The following is a 15,660-nucleotide window of genomic DNA, read 5'->3' on the forward strand; positions in this document are numbered from 1 at the left end:
GGGAGGGGGAGTCCAGACTTTTGTTAGCTCCTGATTTATGACTCATTTATCACATCTGTTGCATGACAGGTTGGCCTCCTTCCCCCACCCACTGCATCCCAAATTGCATAAAAAGGGCATGTGCAAAGCAGGACACCTCTCCTTAACTCGTCTCCCACTCTGTACTACCCTTTAAAGACTATGGGTGTACTGGATAACCTTTCTTTCCTTAAAATATTAGTGAATATTGTTTTTTTAAAACCCCTCACAGATGAGCCCCAAATCTCACCTAGACTGCTGAGCACAATGAGAAAGGCTCCAGCTAGGCAGATAAGCTCTTGCCCTTCTTTCTGTAACTTATAAATTGTGTGCTTTTGCAAATTGGGCAACTTCTGCAATCAGGCTAATGGTATGCATTTTCAGAGCAAAGTGTGGTTGGCTTTTTCTGTTTAGGTTTAGAGATGACTCAGGATGTCATTGGAGCTTGCTGCTTGGGAATTTCTAATGTGGGGAAAGCTTGTGGGAAATTTGAAGGTGGCTGTGAAGCCCCATGATAATTATGGTAGGAACTTTCATCTTTATAAAGTACTTTTGTTTCTGGGGTAATTTCCACATGCTCTAACTTTTTTTGAATAATTATGGGTCTTTTAATGCAAGTATTTTATGAACAATGGCCATGAACCTTGTATGTACTGGGTATTGCCACAGAGTATATATACATTTGCATTATTTTTGTATCCATACTTAGCTAATATTTCTTTAGTGCTCACCTTCTGCCAGATACTGTGCTAAGCACTTTACATATTTTAATTCTTTTAATATATGTTCTATTGTCTGTACATGTTTACAGACAACAGAACTGAGGTACAGAGAGGCCAAGTGAATTATAATAAATATATTTAGGATGGCTGCAATGAAACCTCCTCCTGCTGTTCTTCCTGGTGTGATCCCCTTCCTTCAGGTGAAAGCTGGATCTACTGACTCACTTTAAATGAACAGAATATGGCCAAAGTGATGGAACGTCATTTCCAAGATTAGGTTACAAAAAGACTAAGACTTCTGTATTTCTGTCTGTCTCTGAGCCTTCTATGTGGGTGAAGTAAGCTACCACAATGGGGGTAGCCCTATAAAGGCCGACACCACAAGGAATTAATGCCTCTGGCCCATAGCCAGCAGAGACCCCAGGCGTAGCTGACAATTGGATTGCACTTGTGTGACCCTGAACCAGAGGACCCAGTGACAACAGAGCTGAGCTGATATAGAAACTGATAATAAATGTGTTAAAAATTTTTTTTTGTTAATCCTCACCCAAGGATATTTTTTTCATTGATTTTTTATACAGAGTGGAAGGGAAGGAGGAGGGGGAGAAAGAGAGAGAGAGAAACAGAGACACATTGATATCAGACACATCAGTTGGTTGCCTTCTGAACTCGCTCGACCCAGGCCTGTGATCTAACCTGCAACTGGAATTGAAACTGTGACTCTTCAGTGCGAGGGCTGACAATCTAATCACTGAGCAACACTGGCCATGGCAATGTTTGTTGTTTTAAGCCACTAGGCTTGGGGGTAATTTATTACACAGCAATATAACTAATACACTTGTTCAAGGTTAAAAAGCTGTCTCTATTAAGAATTGCAGATTATAGACCCTGTACATTTTTCCTCTCTTAAATTATTTTTATTATAATGCTACTTAAGTATATAGAAACAAATCTAGGAATGCAGTTTTTATGATTATTGTTGTATACAGCTATAAAAATAAAAAATTGGAATACCAAATTTCATAAATACCCAGAATAATGTTTTTTTATTACTTATTCTGATTTAAATTTATACTTTTTAAAATGATAATGTCATTGCTCTGACCGGTTTGGCTCAGTGGATAGAGCGTTGGCCTGCGGACTGAAGGGTCCCGGGTTCAATTCCAGTCAAGGGCATGTACCTTGGTTGCGGGCACATCCCAGTAGGGAGTGTGCAGGAGGCTGCTGATTGATGTTTCTCTCTCATCGATGTGTCTAACTCTCTATCCGTCTCCCTTTCCCTTCCTCTCTAAAAAATCAATAATATATATATATATATATATATATATACACATATATATATATATATATTTTTAAAATGATAATGTCATATAATGGAAGCTGTACTAAAACGAAATCATTATCTAGTTTGGAAACAATGTCAATGTCCTTCAACAGGAAAATGAACTATGTAAGCCATCCCACAAAATCTTCTGCAACTTGGGAGATTAACTGCTATATGAAAAAAACAAGCTGCAACCAAGAAGTCCCTAAACAATCCCATTTATAGAAAAAGAACCAAAATAAAGTGACAATTTCTTTACATGCTTAAAAGGTATAGGAAGGTCTGAAAGGAGACAGTGAACTGATGACAGTGCTGGTTTCTGGGGAGAGGAGTATGAATGAATGTGGGGAGCTTTTGCTTTGTATTTTCTGTGTCTTTATAGGGTTGTGGTTTTTTTTGTCTTCTCTTTTTTCTTTTTTGTGGGGGAGGGGGAAAATAAGAATTTATTCCATGTGTTTCTTGTGTAATTAAAAAGAAAGTGTTGTCCTTGCCTTTCTGGGGTTATTTTAGAGTAGGATTTATTAGCTGTAGGGCTGGTGCCAAAATGAGTGACACATAAAAGATGAGCCAGCCAGAAGAGGTGGTCCTTGACGGACAGGCATGGGAGTTTCAGTCAGGCCTGGGTCTGGGAGGTTGGGCTGAAACTGGAAATTTAATAAGAGTAACTGCAAGGCAGGGTGTGAGTAGAACTTGGAGACCCTGGACAGCAGGAATTAGACAGGCTGTGGACCTGGTGCTTTAAGGGAGGCTTCCTGAGACAAGCAGAAATTCAGTCCTGGGGCAGAGGTAATTGGGGCTATCAGTCAACTGATCAAGTGCAAAGATTTATTCAGTTAACAGTGTCACATTTGGAGGCCAAGGATAAAATCAACCCAAGGTTCACGTGTTGGGGTGACAGTAGCCCAGAAAGGGGAATAATATTAATGATAACTCACCCTTACACAGTGCTTACTAGACACCTGACACCCTTTTAAGCACATTATATTTAATCCTCAAAACCCTATGAGGCATGTAGTATTATCCTATTTTATAGATGAAGAAAGTAAGGATCTTGGTCACACAGCTGATACGGGGCCAAACCAGGATTTGGGGCCAGGTTATTTTAATTCCAGTATTTGTGTGCTTAACAACTTGGTTGTCCTGCCAGAAACCCTTTTGATAAATGCCATAATAGTGTTTGGAAAAGGGAGGGTGAAACTTGTGCTCCTGAATAAGTATGAAGGAGATATCAAGAAAAAAGGGACATTGTTTGTGTTGGGTCTTGAAGCAAGAGTAGGAATGTGAAAGCAAAGGAGGGGGGTTAAAGAATGAGAGACAGGGAACAGTATTCATGAAGGCATAGAGCTCTTAAACCTTCTATTTACCCTCAGAGTCTTCTGTTCTCTTTCCTTTTTGTACCACCCCAAATCAGACCCCTGCTCTCCCCCTTTCTGAATTAGCTAGTGACATACAGTTATAGATCTGTCATACAGTTCTCCCAGGACTTTTTATTCTGAGATGTCTACCTTGGTGAGACAAACGATATTTAATCCTTAGTGGAAAAATGAAGAAAACCAGAGGGGAGAGAAAGAGTCCCTACATCCCTAGACTTGGTCCAGATTCACCAGATGGCCTCACCCATGCAGGGCCCAACACAGAATGTGGGCTACTGAGAACCAGCAAGATTGACATAACCTTGAGGCCTCAAATAATACATTCCTCTCCTTCAGTATCAGTTTTGTCAGATTAAAAGTCCAATGGCAGTCTGTCATTGAGTCTGAGAAAAGAGATGATGTAATAAAAGGGAGAATCTGACTCCCTGATGGAAAGCAGGTGATTTTTAAAAATTTGTCTCTATGGCTGTCTATGCTACAGAAATTTAGAAAAGGGAGATAAGCCTGTGCAGGTATCTTTCTCCCCAGATCTCCTCCTTCCCCTTCATTTTTCTTGGACTTGGTGAGTGGCCTCATCATTGCCCCTGTGTGCCTGGCTAGGACTCAGGGAGCAATTCTCACTTCCCCTCCCACTGGCTCAGCTTAGATCTGTCTCAGCTTCCACAACCTGCTCCTCTGGCATCCTGCTGCTCTGCCTTTCCTGAGGTCAGCATAAATCACGGGACTCTGCCGCCTGCCACCCTGTCACCGGCCTTCCTCCTCCAGTACCTCTTTTGCCATCTCTAAAGTACAAACATAAATAACCCTGGCAACTGAGTGGCTGGATGCCCTGGAATGAGTAATGGCATGTAAACCACTTCCCTTATTGTTGTATCCACCATGTGTAAAATAAAGTAAATGCTTACTTACTGTGAGACCTGCCTTGGGTAGGTTAGCCTGGCTCTTTGGCTTGCACAAGACAGAACTTACTTCACACTAGTCCAGAGGGTTCACATGGAAAACAAGGGTAGGCAGTGCTAGCAGGCCCTGACATTGAAGTCAGGAACCACAAAGCCTCCAGGAAGAGGCCAACTGTACTCTCCAATTCTTTCTCATAAAGAGTTTTTATTTGCTTCCTTTCTGCAGACTGGCTCTCATTGCTGCCCATAGCCCAGGAACAATATAGCGAACCCACACTATGATGAGGAGGCTGTGGCCAGACCAGCTTCAAGCCTACATCTGCGGAGAAAAAATCTGATTGGGCCAGCTTAGGTCAGCTGATCATTCCCAGTCCAATCAGCTAAGTGCAGGCAGGTGGCTCACTCAACTCAATCTGGCGTCTAGGGCTCCTCCCTCACTTGTTGGGCATGGAAAGACCTTTGAGAAGAGGAGTTTGGGGCTGGCCAGATGCTACAGAAGTTGTCTACTGTGTCTTATAAGGAAAGACATAATCTTTGTCTTCTCAGCAGTTAAGCCCCATTGGGAAAATTGAGTGCTGAGTTGGAGTTATTTCAAACCAATGTAAAATCTTTGTTTTGTGGACAGAGCTTGGAGTTTAGGGAAGCATGCAGCGTTGAGTTTTTTGGAGAATGGTAATTTCAAATGAGAATATTTGAAGGAGCATAGGTTCCTAACAGGAATGAATGAGGGCAGTAAAGATTGTCGAGTTCTTGTGCTCTGGCCCTTTAGGTGGGTAGAGTGGAAGCATTTATTGGAGGGATTTGAATATCAAATAAATAAGCTTAGACTCGCTTCATTAAGGATCAGGAATTGGAATGGCTGAATGGAAACTGGGTGTGTTCTGGAATCAGGTACTCCTTGATTTGAGTCTGTCCCTTCCCGTGTTTTATGGGACTTGGGAAGGTTCCTTAACTGCAGAACCTCAGGGTCCTCAACTAGAAAGTAGGGATAACAGTACTGGCCTATAGTAGGTATCTGTTGTTTTGTCTGTCCAGCATCCATTCCCATTCCTAATAAATGCTTCTCAGTGTCATGGGGGTGGTGGACCACTCTGGGTGGTTTGGGTAGGATTGATCCCACCTCCCAGCATGGGGATGGACACATATCCCTGGCCAGGGCTACCCATACAGCACCTTCCTCAGGACACTTTACTTCCACCTATTAGAAATTGTTGTAGTTCATATACAGATGTGTGATATCTGGAACGAATGGTGCTCCCTTACATGTGGTACTTTGTATACTACCTAACCTGCCCAGCTGTGCAAAGGTGCTCTGACCTGGGCCAATTAAAAGCAGACTACCCTCTTGTCCCAGATCAGGGAAAGGGAAGTTACCCAAGCTAGGCTGATAGGAGGTAGTTGTACCACATAAAATTCTGTCTGACAGTAATGCTAACACAATGGGAAAAACTGCTGAGAGATGGAAAGAAGCATAAACGCATCATGTGAGCTATTTGATCCAGATGTGCCTAGAGCTATGGAGTTATCTCTGGAATTTATCATTTAAATTACCTAATGTTGAGGGAGACAGTCCTTCCTTTGTCCCTCTTATTTGTATACATCATGTTGAGTGTACTAAGAACACAAGGCCCTGACCACTTTTATTGGGCCATTTCTCATAGTTATGTTCATAGCAAACAATCTTGAAGGATGAGGTGATGTCTGCCTACAGGGTAAAGAGAAGGTTTTCTTACTGCTTGCCAGAAAACCGATGGATTTTCCAAGCTCAGTGTTCCTCAACTGTGATGAAAACCTACTGTGTGCAGAGCATCCATCTAAGTCATACTGTGTCACCTCTGAAGGGCTCAGGGTTAAGGGAACCTAGGTAAATATGCTGGTACTCATGCTGCTTGTTATGCCATAAGTAGATCCAGGAATTTTGTGTTCTCTGCCAGCATTCATGAAATAGTAACAGGCTAACTTACTAGCTTATAAGTAAGGTAATATTCATACCAGACCAGGCAATAATCCTCTCTTCATTTTTGTTTCTTAATCCAGAAAGAATTGAGATTCTGCCACTTGCAACAACAACAAAAAATTGTAATAAATTCCCTTCCTCATCAGTTGAAATAATATATAAGAAACCTTCAAATCTGTGTTGGGCTGCCAAGTATGTGTGGTCCTATAATAGGCTGTTTTATTAAACAACTTGAGATTTAATTGACATACAATAAACCACACTTATTTAAAGTTACAATTTGGTAAGTTTTGACTTAAATATGCACCAGTGAAACTTTGCCGCAACTATGATAATAAACCTAAAGATAGATTATTTTTCCTTTTATTGTTAAGTTCTCATTGAGATCACCCATTCTTCCCCTAATGTCCTTGAGTATCCTTATAACCATTGTTTTGGGGATTTCTCTTGTTCTTTCATTTGGAGCATATTTCTTTGTCTCCCAATTTTGTCTGCCTTTTTGTGTTTAACTCTACGTATTAGATAGATCTGCTGTGACTTCCAAGTTTGTTATGAGGGCTTTCTGATGTAGGTACCTTGTGGGTCTCAGAGGTGCAGCCTTCTAGATAACCTTATCTAGGTACTCCAGAAATCTTTCTTGTATGGGTTATGTGCCCCTTCCTGTTGTAGTTGAGTCTTGAATGCTTTGGCCCATTCATGGGTGGAGTTAATCCTCAGGCTGGCTGACTATAAGGACAGACCTTGTTCACTGTGTATGAGTCACTGTTTAGGGGCTTCCCCCTGAGATGGAGTTGTTCCCAGCAAGTTCTAGTACCTGCTGGAGTCCCCTTTGGGTGTGCTGGTTTTGTGGCTAGTTGGGTCAAGCTTTGGTGAGGTTTGAAGCCCACCATTGGTTGTGTTAATTCTGGGCCCACTTCGATGGGATTCTGGTGCAGGTTGGTGTCAGATGTTGTGTAAATGACCTTGGGCTACCTGTCTGGAGCTACCACGTTATTCACTGATTATGGCTGTGTCTACTGGGCTTGGTGTGCATGGGAGGGGCCACCAAGCTGTGTATAAGGTTCGGCTTCCTGCAGCCCTGAGATGGGGACAGATCAATAAAAGGTCCAAGGCTCTCTGAGGTAGATGTCCACCTATCAGCTACTTTGTCACCCCCTGAGGTTGCCTGGATTTCCTCCAGAGACTTTTGAAAAAAAGACTGTAGAGTGGGCCCAAGTTGGCTGTGCCCCACTGCCTCTTCCACTCTGTGCAAGCTCAGTCAGGAGGAACAACCAGCTCAGGAGACAGGGCTAGCGGGTCCCATACTTGAGGGCAGTGTGGTCAGACACTCAATGGGCAGAATGTGGCCCCTACTCCAGAGCCATACCACTTAGTCTCTGCTAGCGTTCCCAATTCTAGCTCCCCTGGAGGAGCGCACCACAGATTCAGGTTGGGTGCAACCAGCTGTCCCCACTGTAGGAGCAAGCTCAACAGGACAGGCCCCTAGGACTTGGAAAAACAGATCAAGATAGTCCTTCATTGGGACTGGCAGGAGAGGAGTGAGTTCTATGTCTCCCTTTAGCTGCATAGTTGTGCCTGCTCGAGTCTTGGACCGCGAGGGAAGATGCATTTAGAAGGTCCCAGCTCTGAGTGGTGTTCCCTTCTCCCCACAGATCCGAGCTCAGCAGGATGGGGCCACCAGGACTTGGGAAGATAGAACAGAACAGTCTCCCATTGGGGGTGGTGCTGACTGAGCCTGCAGGTGGGGGGGAATACTGGCGCCCATTCCAAAGCCTTGCAGTTTAATGTCTCTCTGAGTGTCTGCCAAAAGTTTCTCCAGAAAAAGAGCAGACCAAAGGTCCCTATTGGGTGCAGCCAAGAGTCCTTTCTGCTGGACTCAAGCTTGGCAGGGTGGTGCCACCAGTATTTGGAGGACTGGGTTAGTGCACTCCCTAGGCTGGTGCTATAAGAATAGGATGGTTCCTGAGGGCAGTGTGGGATATTGACTCAGACGCTGACCCTCCAGATCTGTCTTCAGGGCTACGCCATCCAGGTCTTCTCCTTATGACTCTGTATGCCCTGAGTCGCCTGCCCTCTACCGGAACCCCAACTGACTGCAGAGACCAAGCTCTTGTGCTCTGGCCCTTTAGGAGAGCACCTGGGTTTCTAGCAGACTCCCTCCTCTTCCTGGCAGAAAGGGGCCTCCTGACTTTCACTGCCAGACACTATGCAGGTGCCACCTCCTGCCCTCGTGCTCTGGGTTCGGCGTACTGGGGAGGGGTCGTATGTGCTCCTTAGTTGAGACTTTTGCTGCCAAGCTATCCTTACAGCTTCTCAGCCACTGTTCATGGGTGCAGGGGTCAGCCCTCTCTGTGTCTCTGCCCTTCCTACCAGTTTCTATGTAGTTTCTTTTATAAATCCTGGGGTATAATACTCCTATTCAGCTATCTTTCAGTTGGTCATTCAGATTGATTGCTCTATCATTTAGCTGTATGTTTTGGTACCAGGAGGAGGTGAGTGTAGCTTCCACCTACTCCTCAGCCATCTTGAAAAACCTCCCACGACATTTAAATAACCTAGTGGATCTATGTGGCTTCAGTCAGCCATGGCACCAAAGCATTAATGCTCATTTTCCCCAGCATATCCTGTGCTAAAAGCATGATCCAAAAGTCCAGCAAACAATGTTTCCTCTATCAAATAATAATTAAAAGGTTATGTTTCAGGAGCTTGGGAAATATTGTGGCTTTCTTAGGAAATGGCTGTGGAAAGACTTCCCACTGAAGCTTGACTGTAGGTGACATGGAAATGAATATAGCAGCCATGAAAATGTGCACAAATCCCAGATCCTGGGCCTCAATGAAATATAATGAGCACCCGTTGGACCTTAACATTTTAGAGCCTGGAAAATTGCAATTTGGGGAGTTGTAAGCAGTTTATGCTTCCTAGGGCAGAGCTTACAATTTGTCTTTGGGGACTACATCAATGAGTCATTTGGTGCAGGAACAGAAACAGACATTGGCTGATTTTAGCAAAAGGGGCTGTATTGGTAGAACCGGGAGTAGCTCAGAGAACTGGATAAAAATGGATGACGGGTAGTCTTTGATAGAACTAGAAATCAGTTGGCAAGAGCTACCAGACAGCCTCTTTGGGTAAATGATTCATTTTCAACCTCAAAGTCACTCAGCTCAAGGTCTGGATTCCAGGGAAGAATGTTTGGATTCCAGGGAAAGACCTATTTCTAACAGGTCCTCCACTCAGGCCTGGAGGAAGTGCCCTCTGATTGGCAATTCCACCATGGTTGCTGGCCATGGGCTGGATTGTCAAAATCAAATTCTGATGCTGATTCCAGGAGGTAGGGGTACAATGCCAAGTAGTCCTTCCTTTTGTCCCAGGAAGGACTACTTCCCTTGACCTATCTACTGTTTAGAGGACAGGATTTAACCAAACCTGGGTCAAATTCCAGGGAAGAGCATTTGATCATCTAAGATTGGGTCAGATGTCCCCTTTTGGTCCAGGGTCATTGCTGCAATCAGCTTGTTAACTAAAGAGGCAACCATGTAACCTTGTTTTGGACCATAAGATTGTAGAAGATGTTGTTTGGTGGCCTGTCCAGCTCTCCGTTACTGGGACAACATGCCTATGCCCCAGGTGCTTTCAACCAAAAGAACCTCCTTTGGAAATGACTAGGAGATGATGCCACACATCCTAAGCAGCCTGCAGCCAATGATGGACTGATACGGGGATTCCAAAGCCAGAACCTCTTGCCTCCATATGGGATGACTCTGTGGTAGGATCAGGCTGAGCCCTCATCATTGCCTAACTTCTTTCCTCTGCTGTACACGGCTTCCTTTACTTCCTTAAATTTTTACTGAAAACACCCCCTCAGTAAGTCACTGCCACAAGAATCCCCATTTGAGACTGTAGAGAACCGAACCTCAGTCAGCCATAAGCAGAAGCCGGTGGGAGTGCCTTTCTGGGACAGCATTTGCCTTGAACATCGATTGCTGTGATGTCTGAAACTAGAGCTCCTATCTTGTGGCTAAGAGGCAATAGATGTAAAGAAGTGATCAGGAGAGTCGCAGAGCCAGTGCCAGCAGCTCCTACCTCCAGGGTTTTATATCTGAGAAAAAGAAATCCTATTTGCTTAAGTCACTTTAGGTCAGTGTTTCTATTATTTGTAACTGAACATACTGCCATCTAGTTTCGTTTTTGTAAGAATGTAATAAGAAAATAAAGAAACTAGCATATAGCAAACACAAAAAAATGGTAATTCGCCCTGGCCAGTGTGTTCAGTGGTTAAAGTGTCGGCCCACCCTCTGAAGGGTGATGAGTTCGATTCCCAGCCAAGGGCATATACCTGGATTGCAAGTTAGATCTCCAGTCCCAGTCAGGGCACGTGCTGGAGGCAACTAATCAATGTGTCTCTCTCACATCAATGTTTCTTTCTCTAAAAATTAATGGAAGAAATATGCTTGGGTAAGTATTAACAAAAATAAATAAATTTTAAAAATGGTAATTTTATTTCCCCTTATCTCTTCCCAAATTAATATTTCTGGTTGGAGGGTGAGCAGGCCGGCGGGGGAGGGGAGCAGTTGGGGGCGAGTAGGCTGGTGGTGGGGCAGTTGGGGGCAAGCCAGCCAGCTGGGGAGAGCAGTTGGGGGCCAGCAGGCAGGTGGGGGGGGGGCAGTTGGGGACGAGCAGGCTCGCAGGGGGGGGCAGTTGGGGACGAGCAGGCCGGCATGGGGGCAGTTGGAGGAGAGCAGGCCGGCAGACGGGGGCAGTTGGGGACGAGCAGGCTCGCGGGGGGGGGGGGGCAGTTGGGGACGAGCAGGCCGGCATGGGGGACAGTTGGGGATGAGCAGGCCAGCGGGGGGGGTGGGGGCAGTTGGAGGAGAGCAGGCCGGCAGACGGGGGCAGTTGGGGATGAGCAGGCGGGCAGGCGGGGCAGCTGGGGACAAGCAGGCCGGTGGGGGGAAGTTGGGGGTGAGCACGCTGACAGGGGGGGCAGTTGGCAACAAGTAGGCCGGCAGGGGAGCAGTTGGGGACAAGCAGGCTGGCAGGGGGGGCAGTGGGGGACGAGCAGGCCAGCAGGGGAGGCAGTGGGGGATGAGCAGGCCGGCAGGGGGGGCAGTTGGGGACAAGTTGGCCAATGGGGGAGTGCAGTTAGGGGCGAGCAGGCAGGCAGGGAGGTGCAGTTGGGGACGAGCAGGCCAGAAGTGGGGGGCAGTTGGAGGAGAGCAGACCGGCAGACGGGGGCAGTTGGGGATGAGCAGGCGGGCAGGCGGGGCAGTTGGGGACAAGCAGGCCGGCAGGAGGCCAGTTGGGGATGAGCAGGCTGGCAGAGAGGGGCAGTTGGGGACGAGCAGGCCGGTGGGGGGAAGTTGGGGGTGAGCACGCTGGCAGGGGGGGCAGTTGGCAACAAGTAGGCCGGCAGGGGAGCAGTTGGGGGCAAGCAAGCTGGCAGAGGGGGCAATTGGGGATGAGCAGGCCAGCAGGGGGGGCAGTGGGGAACGAGCAGGCCGGCATGGGGGGGCAGTTGGGGAAGAGTAGGCTGGTAGATGGGGGCAGTGGGGGTGAGCAGGCAGGCAGAAGCGATAGTTGGGGGCAATCAGGCTGGCAAAGGGGGGCAGTTGGCAACGAGCAGGCTGGTGGGGAGGCAGTGGGGGTGAGCAGGCTGGCAGCGGGGCCAGTTGGGGATGAGCAGGCCGGCATGGGGGGCCATGGGGGATGAGCAGTCTGGCAGGGGGGGCAGTTGGGAATGAGCAGGCTGGCAGAGGTAATAGTTGGGGGCAATCAGGCTGGCAGGGAAGACAGTTAGGTGTGATCAGGCCAGAATGGAGGGTGATCAGGCCAGCAAGAATAGTGGTTAGGGGCATTCAGGCAGGCAGGTGAGCAGTTAGGAGCCAGTGGTCCTGGATTGCGAGAGGGATTTACGACTGTGGGATTGGACCTAAACTGGCAGTCGGACATCCCCCAACAGGTCCCAGATTGGAGAGGGTGCGGGTCAAGCTGAGAAACAACCGCCCCCCCCCCCCCGCATGAATTTCATGCACTGGGCCACTAGTCTATATACACTGAGTGGCCAGATTATTATGACCACCTGACGTTTGTAGGCAAATTAGCTATAATTTCACACTGAAGTTGCTAGAGGGCCAGACCATTATAAATAGGTAAGCAGGTTGTTTACCACAACAGTAGAAGTGATTTTTTTCTGAAGATATGGGTAAACAATGCAATTTAACAGCCTTTGAATGTGGGATGATTGTTGGCACTCAGCAAAATAGCCAAAAGCCTGTTCGAACACCTTTGCTGTCTGTAGTTACCAAGATAAAACGTCTCTAATTCGCACAGGAACAGAAGGATTGGACAGTTGAGCATTGGAAAAAAGTCATGTGGTCTGATGAATCACGTTTCCAGTTGCATCATGCAGATGGCGGAGTGAGAATTTGGCAGAAACAGCATGAAAACATGCACCCCACATGCATGAGAACAACCCTTCAAGCTGGTGGGGGCAGTGTTATGGTTTGGGGCGTGCTTTCCTGGCATGATTTGGGCACTTTAATTTGTGTGGAACAACGTCTGAATAGCACAACATACCTAAGTATCGTTGCTGATCAAGTTCATCCTATCATGTTGATGGCGTATCCCAATGGAGATGGCTTCTTCCAACAAGACAATGTGCCATGCCACGGTGCTCATATTGTGGAGGAGTGCTTTCAAGAACATGAGGGAGACTTTACCTTGCTTAGGTGGCCCCCACAATCAGCAGATCTCAATCCAATCGAGCATTTGTGGGACAAAGTTAAAAGAGCCATCAGGCAGCTGGTTCCACAACCATCAGATCTCACAGAACTGGACAGTGCTATTCATCAGGCATGGTGTCAGATTCCTCACATCACCTTTCAACATCTCATGGAGTCAATGCCAAGAATCGCCGCAGTATTGAAAGCAAAAGGTGGCCCAACGAATTACTGATGGGGTGGTCATAATAATCTGGCTACTCACTTTATATAAAAGCCTAAGCAACCAGTAGGACAGAACAACCAGAATGGTCGGTCTCTATGATGCTCACTGACCACCAAGGGGCAGATGCTCAATGCAGGAGCTTCCCCCAGCCCACAGGCCCCGATCACCAATGGTGCCTGCCAGCCAACCTTCTGGTCCCTCCTGATTGCCAGATCAGGGCCTGCAGCCAACCTCCCAGTCCCTCCCCCATGGGCTGTGACAGGGAACCAGGAGTGGGTGGCAGCGGACACGGCCCCTTTCCCAGGGGTGCTGAGGGCTGCCTCCCTCCTTGGGGCTGGCAGCCAACCTTCTGGGTCCTTCCCTCCATCCCTCCCCTGGCCGGCAGGCCCCGATTACCTGATTTGGAGCCTGCCAACGAACCTCCCAGCTCCTCCCTCTGAGCGGGCTCCGGGCTGGGACAGAGAACCAGGGGTGGGTGGCGGTGGACGTGGGCAGCAAGGGAAGGAGGAGGCGGGAGGCGGGGAACATGATCAGCCCTGATCACCAGCCAGGCCTAGGGACCCCACCTGTGCACGAATTTCATGCACAGGGACTCTAATAAAGAGATAAAATGAGGCTTAGCACAGTTTAAAGCACTCATGTGGCTTTATATGATGAAGAACCCAGGTATTGTAGCTCCAGATTTAGTACTTTCTCTGTAGACCAATGGCTTTTACATTCCACAGAAATGGTTCTCAAACTAGGCTGCACATTAGAATCTCCTGGGCAGTTTAATAAATCCCCATGCCCAGGTTGTACTCCAGACCAATTAAATCAGACTCTAAGAGTATGTGTTTTTAAAAATTTATCTTTTATTTACTTATTTATTTATAAATTGTGGTGGAATACACATAACATAAAACTTACCATCTTAACTATTAAGAAAATATGCATTGATTTTTAGAGAGAGAGGAAGGGTGCGGGAGAGAGAGAAACATCAATGTGAGAGCATAACATCAGTGGCTGACTCCTCACAGCCTCTGCCAGGGATGAGCTCACAACCCAGGCATTTGCCCTAACTGGGAATCAAACCAGCAACCTTTGGTGCCTTGGATGAAGCTCAACCACTGAGCCACAGCAGTCAGGGCAATCTTAACCTTTTTAATAGTAAAGTTCAGGGCATGAAGTACATTCACAGTGCTGTGCTACCATCACCACTGTCCACCCATAGAACTCTTTTCATCCTGTGACACTGAAACTCCATAAATATTAAACAATAATTCCCTATTACCCCCTTCCCTCAGCCCCTGCCAACCACCACTCTGCTTTCTGCCTCTATGAATTTGACTACTTGAGGTACCTCATATAGGTGGGATTATACAGTATTTCTCTTTTTGTGACTGGTTTACTTCACTTAGTTATAATGTCCTGATGGTTCATCCATGTTGTATCATACGTCAGAATTTACTTCCTTTTTAAAACCAAATAATATTCCCTTTTATTTTTTTTAAGTTTATAGTTTATTAATCCTCTCATGAAAAATCTGCACAACCATTACAGATAAAGCCACCAAAGAATCTTTACTCCTGTAGTTCAATCTCCAGCTCACTTTTTGCCAGCACCAACATTGGCCTTTGCAGTCCCCCTGACTTTCTTCATTCTGTTCTTGTGTTCCTTTCTCTGTTTTCTTGAGGTCTTCTTCTTCTCATGTAGGCCATGTCTTGCAAGGCTGTGTTTGGGTTCATTTTTCTTTGTGTAATCCAAGGAATCATAAATCATGCCAAAGCCAGTGGTCTTGCCACCACCAAAGTGGGTTCTGAATCCAAACACAAAGATGACATCAGGTGTGGCCTTATACATTTTGGCTAGTTTTTCCCGGATTTCTGTCTTGGGTACTGTTGCCTTCCCAGGGTGAAGGACATCAATGACCATTTGCTTCCGCTGAAGTAGTCTGTTGGTCATGAACTTCCTGGTCTGGATAGTTACCGTGTCATTCATGATGAAGGTTGGTCTTCAAGCAGCCAGGGAGGAAAAGAGCTTCCCTTTTATTTTTATACCACATTTTGTTTTTCCTTTCATTGTCAATGGACACTTGGGTGTTACTTCAACCTTTTGGCAATTATGAATAATGCTACTATGAACATGGGTGACCCTGCTTTTAATACTTTTCAGTATATATTCAGAAATGGAATTGCTGGATCCTATGGTAATTATATTTTTACGTTTTTGAGGAACTACCATATGGTTTTCCATAGTGATCTCAGCATTTTACATCCCCACCAATGGTGCGTCAGTGTTTTTTTTTTTTCTTCCAAAACTCACTAGTGATCTGAGTGGACAGCCAAGGTTGAGAACTCCTGCAACAGACTGACCTCAAGGACAAGAGTGTTTTCTTCCCCTCTGTGTGCACAATCTCTGCAACACGATAGGCAAGCTGTATCAT

General features: G+C 46.3%; 1 protein-coding gene across 1 annotated transcript; it reads right to left on the minus strand.

Annotated features, from left to right (window-relative positions):
• Positions 1-14,802: 14,802 nt before the first annotated feature.
• On the minus strand, positions 14,803-15,231 carry LOC118676108 (40S ribosomal protein S24-like). The gene has a single exon (XM_036349451.1). It carries the CDS (start codon positions 15,213-15,215, stop codon positions 14,823-14,825), a length of 393 nt encoding a protein of 130 aa, XP_036205344.1. The 5' UTR covers positions 15,216-15,231; the 3' UTR covers positions 14,803-14,822.
• Between the last annotated feature and the right edge of the window lie 429 nt (positions 15,232-15,660).

The sequence above is a fragment of the Myotis myotis genome, unplaced genomic scaffold (genome assembly GCF_014108235.1).
Source record: "Myotis myotis isolate mMyoMyo1 unplaced genomic scaffold, mMyoMyo1.p scaffold_m19_p_2, whole genome shotgun sequence".
Taxonomy (NCBI): Eukaryota; Metazoa; Chordata; class Mammalia; order Chiroptera; family Vespertilionidae; genus Myotis; species Myotis myotis.

Coding starts and splice junctions, on each gene's coding strand:
- LOC118676108 (XM_036349451.1), bottom strand. CDS start 15,215: ATGAATGACACGGTAACTATCCAGACCAGGAAGTTCATGACCAACAGA.